This window comes from Panonychus citri, unplaced genomic scaffold, assembly GCF_014898815.1.
Source record: "Panonychus citri isolate SS breed McGregor unplaced genomic scaffold, ASM1489881v1 Contig00077, whole genome shotgun sequence".
In the NCBI taxonomy this organism is placed as follows: domain Eukaryota; kingdom Metazoa; phylum Arthropoda; class Arachnida; order Trombidiformes; family Tetranychidae; genus Panonychus; species Panonychus citri.
Genome location: NW_026515482.1, coordinates 2,158,035 through 2,173,974, shown reverse-complemented (window position 1 = coordinate 2,173,974; position 15,940 = coordinate 2,158,035). Strand labels below are relative to the sequence as shown.

General features: G+C 31.6%; 5 protein-coding genes across 10 annotated transcripts; 3 read left to right on the top strand and 2 right to left on the bottom strand.

Moving 5' to 3' along the window:
- Positions 1-22: 22 nt before the first annotated feature.
- Positions 23-2,759, top strand: LOC128387055 (inhibitor of growth protein 4-like). Of its 2 annotated transcripts, none has more exons than XM_053346198.1 (3): positions 23-198; positions 930-1,001; positions 1,367-2,759. In XM_053346198.1, exons 1-3 carry the CDS (start codon positions 165-167, stop codon positions 2,026-2,028), a joined length of 768 nt encoding a protein of 255 aa, XP_053202173.1. In that variant the 5' UTR covers positions 23-164; the 3' UTR covers positions 2,029-2,759. The 2 variants fall into 2 exon arrangements, with proteins under 2 accessions (XP_053202173.1, XP_053202172.1); XM_053346197.1 differs by having other exon boundaries at positions 894-1,001.
- Positions 2,760-2,773: 14 nt separating this feature from the next.
- On the bottom strand, positions 2,774-6,467 carry LOC128387052 (sorting nexin-14-like). Of its 2 annotated transcripts, none has more exons than XM_053346192.1 (2): positions 6,299-6,467; positions 2,774-5,931 (listed from the first exon to the last, which is right to left on the bottom strand). In XM_053346192.1, the coding sequence occupies exon 2, from the start codon at positions 5,809-5,811 to the stop codon at positions 2,902-2,904; it is 2,910 nt and encodes a 969-aa protein (XP_053202167.1). In that variant the 5' UTR covers positions 5,812-5,931; positions 6,299-6,467; the 3' UTR covers positions 2,774-2,901. The 2 variants fall into 2 exon arrangements, with proteins under 2 accessions (XP_053202167.1, XP_053202166.1); XM_053346191.1 differs by lacking the exon at positions 6,299-6,467 and adding an exon at positions 6,009-6,286.
- Positions 6,468-6,640: 173 nt separating this feature from the next.
- On the top strand, positions 6,641-9,124 carry LOC128387053 (translation initiation factor eIF-2B subunit alpha-like). Of its 4 annotated transcripts, none has more exons than XM_053346196.1 (5): positions 6,641-6,797; positions 6,859-6,960; positions 7,038-7,174; positions 7,250-7,918; positions 8,125-9,124. In XM_053346196.1, exons 1-4 carry the CDS (start codon positions 6,785-6,787, stop codon positions 7,907-7,909), a joined length of 912 nt encoding a protein of 303 aa, XP_053202171.1. In that variant the 5' UTR covers positions 6,641-6,784; the 3' UTR covers positions 7,910-7,918; positions 8,125-9,124. The 4 variants fall into 4 exon arrangements, with proteins under 4 accessions (XP_053202171.1, XP_053202169.1, XP_053202170.1 ...); XM_053346194.1 differs by having other exon boundaries at positions 8,112-9,124; XM_053346195.1 differs by having other exon boundaries at positions 8,079-9,124.
- On the bottom strand, positions 8,182-8,939 carry LOC128387057 (uncharacterized). The gene is made up of 3 exons (XM_053346202.1): positions 8,802-8,939; positions 8,615-8,713; positions 8,182-8,481 (listed from the first exon to the last, which is right to left on the bottom strand). The coding sequence occupies exons 1-3, from the start codon at positions 8,883-8,885 to the stop codon at positions 8,182-8,184; spliced, it is 483 nt and encodes a 160-aa protein (XP_053202177.1). The 5' UTR covers positions 8,886-8,939.
- Positions 9,125-13,980: 4,856 nt separating the features above from the next.
- On the top strand, positions 13,981-15,830 carry LOC128387034 (Krueppel-like factor 9; the record flags this gene model as incomplete). Its single annotated transcript, XM_053346170.1, has 2 exons — positions 13,981-14,512; positions 15,264-15,830. Coding segments are annotated over 2 exons (819 nt in total), but the record flags the coding sequence as incomplete, so codon positions are not given.
- Positions 15,831-15,940: the final 110 nt, after the last annotated feature.

Genomic DNA, 15,940 nt, shown 5'->3' with positions numbered 1-15,940 from the left:
TCTCATCTCTCTCTTTCTTTCTCTTTACTTTCTCTCTCTCTCCATTTTATTTAATTCAATAACAATTCTCTTAATTAATTTATGTTTCTGTTAATTTACTTTTGATTAGTTTATTATATTTTCTATCAATCTCATCAATTATCATCACAACATCAATTAGAATCATGGCTATGTCTTATTTGGAACAATTTTTAGAAAGTGAGTTGAAAAGAAGTAAAATATCATCTCCCTTTCTCTTTTTCTCTATTTTTAATGTAATATTACATTGGATAGAATTCACTATTTACCATGAAGGAGTGATTTCATCTCTTTCTTTTTCTTTCCCTTTCTCTACCTCTGAGTCTACAAATCATGATTTTCAGGCTTTAGCTGAAATATAGCATGAGAAAGATTGAAAGAGAAAAAAACACCATCATCATAGTTGTTATACCAAAATTTTAGCAAGAGCCAGAGATTTTATCAAGAGAATTAAATCAAATTCTCCCATTTTTTTTCTCTCTCTTCTTTCTCTATCTTTTCCATTTATATTATGTGTATATTTTTCTTCTTCTATCAATATCATTGACACTTGTACTTGACTTGACGTTTCCCTCCAATCTTCATCTTCTTTCTTCTATCTTTCTTTATCAATTTTTGTCTCTCTCTCTCTCTCTCTCGTCTCGCTGATTCTCTTTCTGTGCTCGTGACTCTCTCTCTCTCTCTCTCTCTTGACTTGTCTTAACTTCTACTGTTTAATTATTCTTCTCTCCATCTCGTATATGTGTAATGCAATCTTTTATTACTTTTATCCTTTCTTCTCTTTTTTTTGTTGTTGCCTCTATCCATCCCTTTTCCCTGTCGCTTATCATCATCAACGCAAACACCAATGAATTTGTTTTTATTCTCACCAACTGTTTCTCGAATATACACCCACATAATTGGTAAAACAGGTCTGGATGCCTTACCCGCTGATCTACAAAGGAACTTCACTCTTATGCGAGATTTGGACTTGCGAACTCAAGGTAATTTTACTTTAAAAATTGGGGATTTTATAAATATCTCATACTCCACATATCCGTTAGAGATAATTTTTCATTTTCTATTATAGAACTTGGAAAGTAATTAGCTCTCTATCTATGAAAATGTCAATATTTATCATAGAAAATCATCTTTTCAAATCATTTTGATAACATTCTACTCTGATTATCTTCAAGTCCTTTATCAATTAATGATATCCGACGTTTTCCATTTACTTGTTCTCGTTCTGATTTTTTTCGTTCTTGATCACCTGTTTGTCATGTTTCATTTTTATGAATCAACTTGTTCTTATACTAATCTCGTTCTTACCTTTTTTCTTCTTTTTTTTCATTTTCTTTCTTTTTTAAAGAATTGATCAAAAGAATTAATAACGTTTCAGAAAGTTACCTTAACAGTGTAAATGATCTTAACAATCGAGAAAAAGGTGAAACTTTCAAAGAGATCCGATGTAAATTTGAAGAGGCAAGATCATTGAGCGATGATAAAGTCCAATTAGCTATGCAAACCTATGAAATGATCGATAAACACATAAGAAGACTGGATTCAGAACTATTGAAATTAGAAGCTGAATTGAAAGAGAAAATCTTGTTTAAATCCACTGGTGGATCTATTGAGAATGGTAAAAAACGAGGACGTAAAGAGTTTGCCAAAGGAAAGAATAAAACTTCCGCATTGGGTAAGAAAAATATTAACAAAAATGACCTGGAAAAAGGAGGTGGCCGAAAGAAACAGAAATTCTCAGAAGATCCAGTTACAACTTTAAGTGTTCTCGGTGCAGAAACATCTCTTTTAGCCTCGATCACCGGAAGTACTGATGTTCTTGATATGCCAGTCGATCCAAATGAGCCAACTTATTGTATCTGTCACCAAGTTTCCTATGGAGAGATGATCGGATGTGACAATCCTGATTGTCCAATTGAATGGTTTCACTTTACTTGTGTTAACCTAATAAACAAACCTAAAGGAAAATGGTTCTGTCCAAAGTGTACATCAGAACGGAAGAAAAGATAACCTGTTGCATAATTATCGCTAGGAAACACTTATTGAAGGTCATACTTTTCATCGGTCATTTTTTGGACGATCATGTAAATATAACGTGAAAAGTTACCGTTTTTATCAACATCTTTTGATGATCATCATATTTACATCTTGAATTAACATCATTTGTCACACGCACATAAAAGACCAACAACAACCATTCATCTTTTCCTCATCTTCTGCATCTTGTTGTATTTTCCATCAACGTCATCACATCTACGCTGCATCCATAATGTTAATCTGTCTTTTCCATCTCTTATTTTGTGCAAATCAAGCAAACGAATCATTGGTTTTATTCTTAACACCAAAATCCATCCACTAGGCAGAGCCCATTGATGCCGATCAACACCATAAAGAACATCAATCATGATTCATCCCCCTTTTTTAACCCTTTTTGGATGTTTACCTTTTCATTTCTCTTTCATTCGCATTTTATTTACATCGTTTTTCAGTTCATTTCTTTTTTTGCTTTCTCTTTCTTTCTAAGTCACACCAATGACAAAATAACAACTATAAACAAAAATTCACCATATAAAATGTACTGTTACTGTTGAAAAATAGCAAATATTATCAACAAAAACACTACAATAATTGTTATCAATTCTCGTTAGATGAGTTCTGTCATCTGGAAGCCTTGTAAACAAATGAATCTAAATATGTAAAAATGCATTTAGCAAATTAAATGACTCATTTCACAACAAAAATCAATCAACACCAATTAAAAGTGTTAATATATTAAATTTATTGACTTATATCAACTCTAGAATTTACATTTTTTAATAAGGAAAAATAATGGAATCATAATGATATGAGAAGCAAAAAGGAACAACAATTAAACTTAATCATCTAATTATTTGGGGGGAAAATTTCAGGAAACAAAAGGAGAAACAATTGATTAAGAATCAAATACAGAAACTGTTTGTTCAACGAAGGAAATTGGAAACAATAATAAAGGTGAAAAGAAAGTGACGAAGGTGTGAATGGAATATAATTCAATTTGGCCTGAATCGCTTTTAGCGCTTCCCTTTCTCGAAGTTTACGAAGTTTCTCCTCCTCCCCCACATCTCGAGGAGATTTTCGAGCGATCAAAGTTTCCTTCAAAGTCTCAAGAGCAAGTACACAATTTTCGAGAGTAACAACATGAGATAATTCAAGTTCCAACAATTTGGTCATAACCGATTGAATCGATTCCTTTGCAATCGGTTCAATTAATTGTAACAGGTAATAAGCCGTTGAATTTGTTTCATCTAAATCATAAATACTATTCATGATGAACATGATTAACTCATACAGGGTATTTCCTTGTCCATCTCCAATGTCCATTGTAGTATTTGTATCGTTAGTGTTTGAAATTGTTTCATTGATTGTGCTAATTTCAATTGGATCAAGAGCATCTTCAAAACTATTTGAATTACTTTTAATTCCTTGTGAGTTAATTGTTGATGTTGGCGTTGGCGGTGGTGGTGGTGTTTCCTTATTGGTGTCAATTGGGTTACGTTTGTTTTCAGTTGACCCTAAAAAGTTCAGAATAAAGGGTTGAAGGGACGTTCGAAGGTCAGTTCCACCTTTAAGAGAAAAGGTGGAATTTAAATTTCTCATCATTTTACGAAAATCAACCGAAGTGGAATTAAATTGATTAGATGAAGCGGAGGGTTTTAGAAATGAATGTAACAGTGAGGAAAATTGTAAAGCGGGATTGGCAAGAAGTGTCTCCAGGAAATTTTGAAGATCACCCATGTGACCCTCGAGGAATGAGATATTAGTCTGAGTAACTGGAAAATAGGAACAACTTGAAAGTAGATTAAATCGTTTCTTGGGCAATTGAATGTCGATTCCTTTGATTGTCCCATGGAATTGGCGTAATTTTGACTGTAGAACATGAAACTCATCAAATTCTCGTTGAATTTCCCAATTTGATTCACCTTTTACATCGTCAACTTTAATCGCAAATATAAGACGATCTTCCTCATCATCAGCAATTTCTTCATCATCAAATTCACTTTTAACTCGTTTCTCAACTCGATCAACTTTCACTTGCCATGAACTTAAATCATGGATCACTTGAATATCCTCTTTAGCTTTAATTTCATCCTCTTCTTTAATTGAATCTCTTGATCCATCATCACCTCCACTTGGATTGAAATTTTTCCTTGAACTTTCCGGAATCGATGATATTTGACTAGAAAGTGATAAATTATCACCATCATTGGTATCAAATGAGGCAGACTGATTAATCCTTGATCCAGCAATTAGCTTAAAGTAAAGAGATGACTCGGTAAATAGTGGCAGATAAACACGATCAATTGTATTGTACACTTGATCGTAAGCTTTGTACAGTGGGTCACTTTTTTGTAGAAGGACAATTTCTTTCTTCTCGATAATTATTTCCTCCAATGATTTTCTTATTGTTTCATCATGAAAATGAATATAATCACCACTTTCCTCGGCAAAATATTCTTTCCATAAAAGCTCCAATTCTTTAGTTAAATCAATTTTCTCTTCTTCAATTAGATCAGGTTTCAATAGTCGACAATTAAATGCATCAACTGAGAGTAGAAATTGTAATAAATTAACAGCACCTTCTTCTTTAAGATATTGCATAAAGATAAACAATAATTGTTCATCTTTAATTATCTCTTTCAAAGAAAGGCCTAAACAATTATCTTCGCCATTTAATTGTTTCAATGGTTTAGAAAAATTGTCCAACAATTGGTCAAGTGAGTCCATTTTGGAAGTTGATTGTTGTTGATTATGTTCATGTGATAACGATGATGATGACGATAATAATAATGAAGGTGATGATGATGATGATGATGGCAAATTGTTACTTTCATCGTGATGATGATGATTATCAGCTGATTTGCAATTGATTGAATTTACATTTGATATTCCTTCAAGTAGTACAATAATTAAGGTATTAAAATAATATGGATTAGCGATGAGATCCAGAAATGGTTCTAAGACACAATTAACAATTAATTCAAGTGAGAAAAGGGCTAATGTTGAATTGGACAATAGAGTTGGAGATATAATTAAATGATGACAGGCTTTAACCATGGAATGTAAATGATTTGAATCACAGTAATAACCTTTTTCTTGGTAAACTTTGATTACTTGTTCCTTGATAAAATAAGCTGATCTTGATTGGCGTTTACCCGCAAGGAAAAAATATAAATGCTGAACAATTGAGGTTGACAATCGTTTAGAGATAAAATCAGTTGAATTAACATTGATTCTCATTCGAGTGATCAGATTTCCAATTACAAATGAGATACACCTTCGAACCTCCAAACAAAGTGTCTCATTGTTTTTAAGACTATCAACATCTTCCAGACAAAGGTTAATATTTTCCATGAGAAGTTGATTTAAACAAGAATTGATTAAAATTCGTCGTTCGGGAAAAAGGCCAACCTTAACCTCGGACCCATGGCGTAAACAGCGTCTCTCCTGACAGGTTAGACAGAAATTGGTTTCATCTTTTTCCCGAGAAATGAGAAATTTTAAAATTCTCTCTCGTTCCAATCTATCCTTTAATCCTTTAGAATGACCTCTTCCTGGCCCATTAAATGTTTCCATTAATCCAGACCAGATAATTTGTCTAATTAACGATTGATTGTTGGAGGTTAAACACAATTTACTTATAGCATAGGAACAGAAAAGTACCAACACCAGTAGAATGATTGAAAATAAACCACCAAAGGTTAAATTAAGAAGCACAATTATAGTTAAAAATATCCAAAGATTATTCAATTCCATTGTCCAATTGTTTCCTTCCAATTTGTACAATTAATGTTATTCTAGAGATGAGATTTTACCATCAAAGAGTAGATTGAATCATCTATCACATTATGTAGATTGTTACTGATTCACTTTTATCTATTTAATGAGAAGAAATCAATTAAAATTTAAGTTATAGAATAGAAATTGATGTAAATCTATTAAACTCTTCTTACCTTTAATTAGAAAGTGTGATTATAACAATAAAGAAATGAAATGATCCACATCAACATTATCATGAGAATAGAAAAACAAAAGAGATTAATTTACATTTTCTATTGACAATCTATGTGAGTCTCATTGTGATGGTTTAAGAAATTGTAGAGTAATTAAGATAATCGTTTTAAGAGACAAAAGAATATGAAAACAAATTAAAATAGAATTAAAATTATCAAGAAAATCAGTTAATTTAGAAAGAGAAGAAAAAAAAACAATCAACAAAAATGGAAAAAAAAATTCTGTTTACCAATTGAAGAGAATAGAAAATGTAAACAAACCGAATGTTCATTTATCGGCTTAACTTTGATTCCATCCAACTGATTTTCCTTTTAAGGATTTTGATTAAAGTTAATCATCGAATTTTTTCCTCATTAATTATTCATTCTTTTTGGTTAATTATATTCGTCCAAGTTAATCGATTAAAATGAATCACAGTTAACAACAATCGTCTTAATATGTCAACCATTTTGGAGAAGAAAATTTTTCTTTTCTCTTTGGTCTGATTCTTAATTGTGATTGTAAATTTTTTTGGTTCATTTGGTGGCGATTATGGTTAATTACAACAGTTTAAGGTTAATTAAATTTACAGTTTCCATTAATTTAATCAATAGCTGATTAGATTTCTTTCCAATCAGCTCGGCGTTGGCTTGTTGGTCATATGGTTTTCCAGCCGATTTCCTCTTAACCGGATCGCTGTTTGAGTGTTTGTTTCTTGTCAATTAATTTAATCACCATGAATCTTTCAGGTAATTTTTTTAATTACTTTCGCAATTAAACTGTTCAACTAATTGTATTTCTATTCCATAGACGCTGAACTGTCACAAATCTATGAGAAAACAAAGGTTTCATCTGCTTCTCCAGCCTTGGCAACATGTAAAACTCTGATTCATATTCTGGAAACGGATAATTGTAAGTGTTGAATTAGTTTAATTTTTTTATTCTTTTCTATAATTTTTCTTAATTGTTTATTTTCCCATTCTTTTTAGCATCAACTCTTCAAGAATTTAGTGTAAAGATTACAAAAGTAATCGAATCCCTTGAATCAATTGAACCCTTGATTGAAGTTGAATCTCTTTCAGAGATTTTCTTACGTTTTATAACATTAACAGTAGCAGAGTATCAGGTATGTTTTTCTTGGTTAAATTTTTTCGCTTCTCCAACAATTAGAAACCATTTTTTTTTCTATTCTTTTCAACAGTTAATAGATGAAGTCCGAGAAGCACTGAAAAAACGTGGCAATTTATTCCTAGAGAAAGTGGTCAATTGTTCTCAGAAAATCGTCAAATATGGTCACCCATTCATTTACGAAGGTTCCAATATCCTGGTTCACTCATATTCCCCTGTTGTTTTGGATACTCTGTTATTTGTAAAGAATTTAGGAAAACGTTTCTGTGTTTATGTAACTAAATCAGCTCCTGATAATAGCGGTGAAAAAATGTATAACCAGTTGAAATCCCACGATATTCAATGTTCACTCATCTTGGACGCTGCTATCGGTCATTTCATTGAAAAGGTTGACATGGTTATGGTTGGTGCCGATGGTGTTGTTGAAAACGGTGGCATTATCAATAAAATTGGCACTTATCCGTTGGCCTTGTGTGCGAAAGCCTTTAACAAACCATTATATGTATTAGCTGAAAGTTACAAGTTCATCCGTCATTATCCACTTAATCAAGCCGATATACCTCAGCCCATCAGGGGAACCGATAAAAGAGTCCGTCGGAAAAGTGGTACTGTCGATGATTTCTGTCCACTTGTTGATTATACTCCACCGAAATATATTACTCTTCTTCACACCGATTTAGGTACTTTAACCACCGCTGCCGTTAGTGATGTTCTAATACAACTTTACCTATGATAATTAATGGTAATCAAATTTTTCTCTTGCTATTTATATCATTCAAACTGATGGAAAAATATACAAATGACAATTTTGTTTTCTTATCGTTAAAATTTTCTCTCATTTTCATTTTGTCTTCGTGATTCTATCCTTTAATTCAATCTAAATTGTTTATTACACAATTTAGAACTGTACATATTTATATTTATATTTATATTAGATCATTTTCTTAGGTCAAATTTTTGTATAAGTCGTTTGTTTATCTTTGGAAATGGTCAATTGTTTTGCTTTTAAAGGTTAAGAAAAATTTCCGATTCCAATGGGAAAACATCAAAATCCTCGCCATCACAATCAATCAATTGTATCGAATCACCAAGGGAACCATGATGCTGAATTTTATCGTCAACAGCTAAATATTCAATTACCTGGGAATCATTAGAGATTTTAACTGCTCTCGTGTAACAATCAACATCAAAATTATCAAACAATTTTGTCCGTTGTAGATAAACACACTCAGCATCCATGGCCCCCATTCCAATGACTTTACCTTTCACCTCGACCCATAAATTGTTAGACAATTGATCTCGTATCTAATGAGAAATAACATTAATCATCACGATCAGTAAATTATTGTGGACAAATTTTGATTGTCACAATTTGAAAGAAGCTATTTTCAAATCAATAGCTTTTTCTATCCATTAGAAAATGAATCAGAAAACTTACCTGAGAAAAATGTTGTTCATTTTCAATATTTTTAACGAATATTATCAAATTTGAATTGGAACAATCAACAACCCGGATTCGTTTTAATCTTAATTCAACCTGATAATCAAACAGACAAATCAAATTACAAGTTAATTGTCATGTCAAACTTTTCGAGTAATCAAAACAACAAACCAAATCAACTCACCGCTTTAATTTTACCCAATTGGATCACAGTTTTACCAATCATATCCTTCATCTGCTGGACAGTTACTCTCGGTGTACAATCCATAATTAGTCAATTAAATTATTTAAAAGACGAAACAATCAACAAAGTAAAATTTTAAAACGTAACAATTAAAAACCGAAAGCGAAAACATTTAAGAGGAAAACAAAAAGTTCTAAACTAGTGACATCTATTGTCTCCCGTTGGAACTAAAAAGTTTTGAATTTATTTTTCGTTTTTTTGTTAATCTTCAATGTGAACTTATATCGGAACAATTAACTAATAAAATTAATCTTTCCATGGAAGTGGATTACAATTTAACCTTGTAAGATAATCAATGGTTAAAAGCAAAGAAAAAAGGTAATAACATAATCTAAACACGTATTAGCATTTGAATGATTAGAAATCATAAATTACTTGAAGAGAGAAACTAATTATTTGATTCCAATTATTTGTTAATCATGATGATGATAATCAATTGGTAATAAAAATATAAATTCACATAAAGATTTACACACAATAAAAAAAAGAGAGAAAGAAAAAACTTAAATTGTTGACAACAATTAAGGAAAAAAAAAGCGAAACCAATAAAAAGTGAATATATGAAAAACAGAATTCAATAAAAGTCAAACTGAATTGAATACTAATCATGATGATGACAATTAACTTAAAGGATTAGATTATGTGTATATTTATACATAATTTATACAATCATAATACTATAAATGATTTAATTGATGATTAGTAAGGAGAAAAGGTAAATAATAATAATAATAAGGTAAAAATTAACCTAAATCACGAGAAAGTGAAATGAACAATTAAGATTTGTTGTTGATTGAAAGTTCAGTAACATGAGTTTGATTGTATCAAAAGTGAAGTTAATTTTTAATTTTCTGATAGCAATTAAAATGTTGCATGAGTGTCATGATGATGATTAACTGATTTTGTGGGGGTTGATTGTGTGAGTTATCATGTTAATCATTATCCTTCTGATGATAACAATTTACCCGTTTTTCATGATGATTATCACTCGTGCCAATGATACACAAATTGTAATTTAATTGTTGAGTGTATATGAGTGATGGTGGGTTAGTTAAGGGAGAGAGAGAGAGAGTGAGAGAGTGAGAGAGAGGGGTTAAGGTGTAGTTATCATCATCTTATGAGACTGACCACCGGGTGGGATTGTGTGTGGCCATCAATTTCCCGCTGTGGTTACATTCAAAAAAAGCTATTTACTGATTGTGATGAATTTAAAATGATCATAATCATGATTATTATTATTACCTAAATTTGGATAGTTTATCCTCATCTTTTCATCATCTTTCCGGTTAATTATCATCATCATGGTTGCCATGTTTTTTTTTGCTTCCCATTTCACAATACAATTAGATTATACTGATTGTTATGTTAATTTAACGTTTAATTGAGAGGTGAGATTCAATCATCATCATCATCATCATTTGGCTCATGATGTATTATTAACAGTTATGTTAACAGTTTTATGGTTATTGTTGACCACCCAACTGACCACCCTTGTTATCAACAAGTTGATTAGGATCAAAAATTTAATATCTATTGATTGTCAGAATTAATTTTCACAACCATTTAGCACTTCATATTGTCAGATTAGACTTTTTTTTGGCTCATTTACCAAATGTTGATATCAATAAATTAAATTAACAAGATCAGTTTATATTAAGTGTCAATTTAAATTACAAATTGTATCAATGATTAAGATTATCATGATGATGATGATGATGATGATGAATACAAGGTTACCTGAGGGCGAGATGTAAAGTAAATGATTTAGTTAATATGCAAAAGAGATTGAGAATTTGTTTTTTTAGAAAAAAAAAGTTATTCTAATGAGCGTTTTTCCTCATCATCAGTAATTAAGGTATTTAAATAGAGAGATGATTATGATGATGAGGATGAAGATGGAGATGGAGATGATGATCTACCTATTTTTGTGTTTACAAGAAGAAAAAAATGATTATCAATTATTAGTTGGAGTGATATTGATTAACTTGAATCATTTCAAATTCATTTGGAATATTATTTCAATGTTTATTTGAGGAAAACACCTTAATCTGAGATTAAGCATGATGATGATGATGCTCTTGGGTTGGTACCTAAGATGAAGATGCGAAAGTGATGAAGATGATAATCAATCACCAAATGAATGAAAGGCTAAGACAAAAGGTAGACAAATGAAGGTTCGTTTCAAAGGTAAAAATGTAAAAGAGAAAAAAGTTTTTCGTAAACAAAAATCTTAAGACTATTTCGAGGTACCAAGGATTGGACGAGATCAGCAGGATATCATCATCATCTTCATCTTTATCATCATCATCATCATCATCTCTCTCTCTCTCTCTCTCTCTCTCTCTCTCGTCCTCTTCGTTATTATCATTGATATCAAACTGAGTTAACAAGGTAAGATGAATTACAGATTATATTAAATGTTATCAATTATTGAATAAGGTAAGTGAACATTATCATTACAATTATCATCCTGTTATTAAATCAGTAACGAAATTAATATAAGTGATACCTGAAGATGATTTTTCTTTTAATCATATTGAGATTATTTAAATTATTGATAACGTTTTGGTTAATCATAGTGGTGTTGATTAGCTGTTATGTTGTTAATTGCTAAAAAAAGTAAAAATTTGTTTTCAATTGATTTTTAAAGTTGAAAGAAAATTATTCACAATCAATTTTGCTCATTTCCTCCTAATTGTAAAAGCCAATCAGTTAATGATAATGATGAGGACACTAAATGACTTTGAAGATGGAGGAGGAAAAAAATTCATAGGAAATAAGGTAAATAATGAAGATGATTTTGGTGAGAGAGAGAGAGAGAGAGAGAGAGAGAGAGAGAGAGAGAGTAAATGGTGATGAGAGGGGTGTGAAGATGAGGATGGAGATGAATATTTGATGAGGCAAAAAAAGGAAGCTTTGATTAAGAAGATGAAGTTTTTTTTTATGTTTTAGGTGAAAAAAAGAAAGAGTAGAAATGATGAGAAGAAAGAGGCTTCAAAGAGGAAGATGATGAGGATGCTAAAGAGAGAGAGAGGAGGGCAAGGTGTCTTAAGGGGTGGGTGGGCTAGTAGAGGAACATGAATATGGGTTGTAAACCGATCAAATTGTTGGGTGTAGGTAGATTTTTTTCTTATTATTACCTGAGCTCTGAGGATGATAAGATGGCGATGATGATGATGGAGCGGGAGATGATGAGGATGATGAAGATGATGATGACCGCTGTAACTGGGTGGTATTAACCAAGTGTCCCCGTCGAGTCCACCTCACAAAAACCTAATCATTGATCATTAGGTAACATCGCTTATTAGTTAACCAATGATACTTTGGCAATGCCTTTATTCACACCCCATCAACAGGGTGTCCGGTGCATACTCTCCTCTCTCATAATCATCATCATCTCCTATCATCCTTATCCTCCATCTCTCTCTATCTATCTCTCCATAGTCTCTCTATCCCCTAAATGATGAGGCCATTTTGGTAAGACACTATATCGGGTCCCATTCATTAATCGTCGTCTTAATGTCCAAGTGCTAAGGTGTTTATATGTAAATACAATTGAAAAATTATCACTAACTAAATTGAGAACAATTTAAATTGTTGATCAGTTAATCAAACAATTATGTCCAAATTAAGATCTACCTCGAAGGAGATATTCCGTCCATGGGATTATGAACCAGATCAACAATTGAAACAATCATCGGATGAAATTAAAATCAATTGTAGTAATCAGTTGATTACAAATCAATCCAATTTATCATCATCAAAAATCACTGTAACTAATTATCATCATAATGATTATTTATCTTCACCTTTAAATACCATGTCATCATTATTTATCTCACCATCATCATCATCTAAATCATCAACAATTAACAACAAATTAAAATCCTCATCATCAACCCAATCATCACCAAACTGTCAACAATCAAAACTAATAACTGAATCAAGTGAATCAATTTCAATCAATTTACCTTTAAACAATCATCATCATCTTCATCATCACCTTCATCAACCAATTAACGTTAATCAACTTAATCAACTTAATCTCTTTCTTTCTCGTCTCTTTCTTTCTCGTCTCTTTCTTTCTCGTCTCTTTCTTTCTCGTCTCTTTCTTTCTCGTCTCTTTCTTTCTCGTCTCTTTCTTTCTCGTCTCTTCTCTTTCTCTTGCTCTTTCTCTTTCTCTTTCTCTTTCTCTTTCTCTTTCTCTTTCTCTTTCTCTTTCTCTTTCTCTTTCTCTTTCTCTTTCTCTTTCTCTTTCTCTTTCTCTTTCTCTTTCTCTTTCTCTTTCTCTTTCTCTTTCTCTTTCTCTTTCTCTTTCTCTTTCTCTTTCTCTTTCTCTTTCTCTTTCTCTTTCTCTTTCTCTTTCTCTTTCTCTTTCTCTTTCTCTTTCTCTTTCTCTTTCTCTTTCTCTTTCTCTTTCTCTTTCTCTTTCTCTTTCTCTTTCTCTTTCTCTTTCTCTTTCTCTTTCTCTTTCTCTTTCTCTTTCTCTTTCTCTTTCTCTTTCTCTTTCTCTTTCTCTTTCTCTTTCTCTTTCTCTTTCTCTTTCTCTTTCTCTTTCTCTTTCTCTTTCTCTTTCTCTTTCTCTTTCTCTTTCTCTTTCTCTTTCTCTTTCTCTTTCTCTTTCTCTTTCTCTTTCTCTTTCTCTTTCTCTTTCTCTTTCTCTTTCTCTTTCTCTTTCTCTTTCTCTTTCTCTTTCTCTTTCTCTTTCTCTTTCTCTTTCTCTTTCTCTTTCTCTTTCTCTTTCTCTTTCTCTTTCTCTTTCTCTTTCTCTTTCTCTTTCTCTTTCTCTTTCTCTTTCTCTTTCTCTTTCTCTTTCTCTTTCTCTTTCTCTTTCTCTTTCTCTTTCTCTTTCTCTTTCTCTTTCTCTTTCTCTTTCTCTTTCTCTTTCTCTTTCTCTTTCTCTTTCTCTTTCTCTTTCTCTTTCTCTTTCTCTTTCTCTTTCTCTTTCTCTTTCTCTTTCTCTTTCTCTTTCTCTTTCTCTTTCTCTTTCTCTTTCTCTTTCTCTTTCTCTTTCTCTTTCTCTTTCTCTTTCTTTCTCGTCTCTTTCTTTCTCGTCTCTTTCTTTCTCGTCTCTTTCTTTCTCGTCTCTTTCTTTCTCGTCTCTTTCTTTCTCGTCTTTCTCGATCTCTCATCATCAACCCAATCATCACCAAACTGTCAACAATCAAAACTAATAACTGAATCAAGTGAATCAATTTCAATCAATTTACCTTTAAACAATCATCATCATCTTCATCATCACCTTCATCAACCAATTAACGTTAATCAACTTAATCAACTTAATCACCATCATCATAATCAATATGTTACATCTTCTTGTCCATTATCCAATTTACAACAATCAACAGAATCAATCAATTCATCATTTAATTTAGTTAATAATCATTACCATCAATCACTTGTTCATCCTCGTCTCTTTTCATCATCATCCCAATCATCCTCATCATCACCAACAACACCTAATGGACTTTTAATTGACCGAAACGAGTCAACAATAACAACCTCATCATCAACAATCAGTTCACAATTAATTAATCAAACTAAATTGTGCAAAGGAAAACGATCAAAGCCAAAACGTTTCCGTTGTCCTCATTGTCAAATTGCCTTTTCCAATAACGGACAATTAAAGGGCCACATCAGGACCCATACAGGTGAGTAATTAACTAATTCACTTTAACAATTAACAGAAAATTAAGTTACAACTAATTTAGTAATAAAAACTAACTTACAATTTAGACAACTAATAAAACAGATAGTCAATGAAGCTTAACTAATTTTACAATTAGCTAATTGTATTGAGCTAATTGATTAGATAAATATTAATGAAATTGTTATCATTACAACAAGCGGACACAAACTTTCTTACGAAAGTTTGTTAATGTTGTTTGCCAGACCCGTGGCTTATTGGGATGGGAATCGTTTTTTAATCGAAAAATTCAAAACTAAATTTCTTTTTCATTCTCTCTTTCTCGTTTTCTCTCCTCTCTCTTTCTCGTCTCTTTCTTTCTCGTCTCTTTCTTTCTCGTCTCTTTCTTTCTCGTCTCTTTCTTTCTCATCTCTTTCTTTTTGAAATTCGCGCTGTAAAAAAGCTTATCTGCGCATGCGTAAATAAAAATCTTTGAGTCAGAATTTCTCATGAACGGCTACTCAGATTCTGTTCGTACTATTTTTCCGTTTTGTAGGATTTTTGGCTGAATTTTTTGATACTTTAACCTCTCATAGAATCCTTGTAGCTTGAGCGTAATCTTTACCCAAAATTTCGACAAATCTTATTCAAGAATGTAGATTAGCAACTGAATTGATGTTAATTATTGTTAAGAGGAAAAGTTAATTGTTACAATTTTCACGAATGCAGATCGATGGGTAATTGTTTTATAAACTTTTCTTTTAATTGTTGATTAGGTGAGAGGCCATTTATCTGTGATAATCCTAATTGTGGTAAAACTTTTACTCGAAATGAAGAGTTGACTCGACATCGACGGATCCACACCGGGATTAGGCCATTTTCTTGTCCCGTTTGCTCAAAGCGATTCGGACGTAAGGATCACCTTAAGAAACACCAACGAACTCATGATAAGCGCCTTGGAATACAATCAATTAACAATCAGACAGCAACAACAATTAACATTAACCAAACCTCATTAGCTAATCACTTTCTTCCTCAATATACTTCCTATTTAACTCTTTAAGAAACAGCCAACAATTAAAACTAATTGTTTCACTTTGGTTGTTATTGTCAAGAAAAATCCTTCACCATAGATTAACAATTAACTTAAATTATTTTTCCACAATTAACCAACTTTAACCATTTGCTCAATCATTGACAATCAGTTGATTGTTTATAAGTATCCGGTTGCTTGTAATCACAATTAATAACTTAAATTGTTACAATTGAATAATAACAATCGATTTACTAAATTAAAAGAAGAAGAAAAAAGTTAGAACTTTTCGAATTTAATTTTTTCGAAACTTTCGAAATTCATTTAATTATATTTATCATTTTAATTACAATGGAAAAATTTAATTACAAGTTACAATAATTAACGTTTTAAAACGGTAACAATTAAGTTACAATTGGG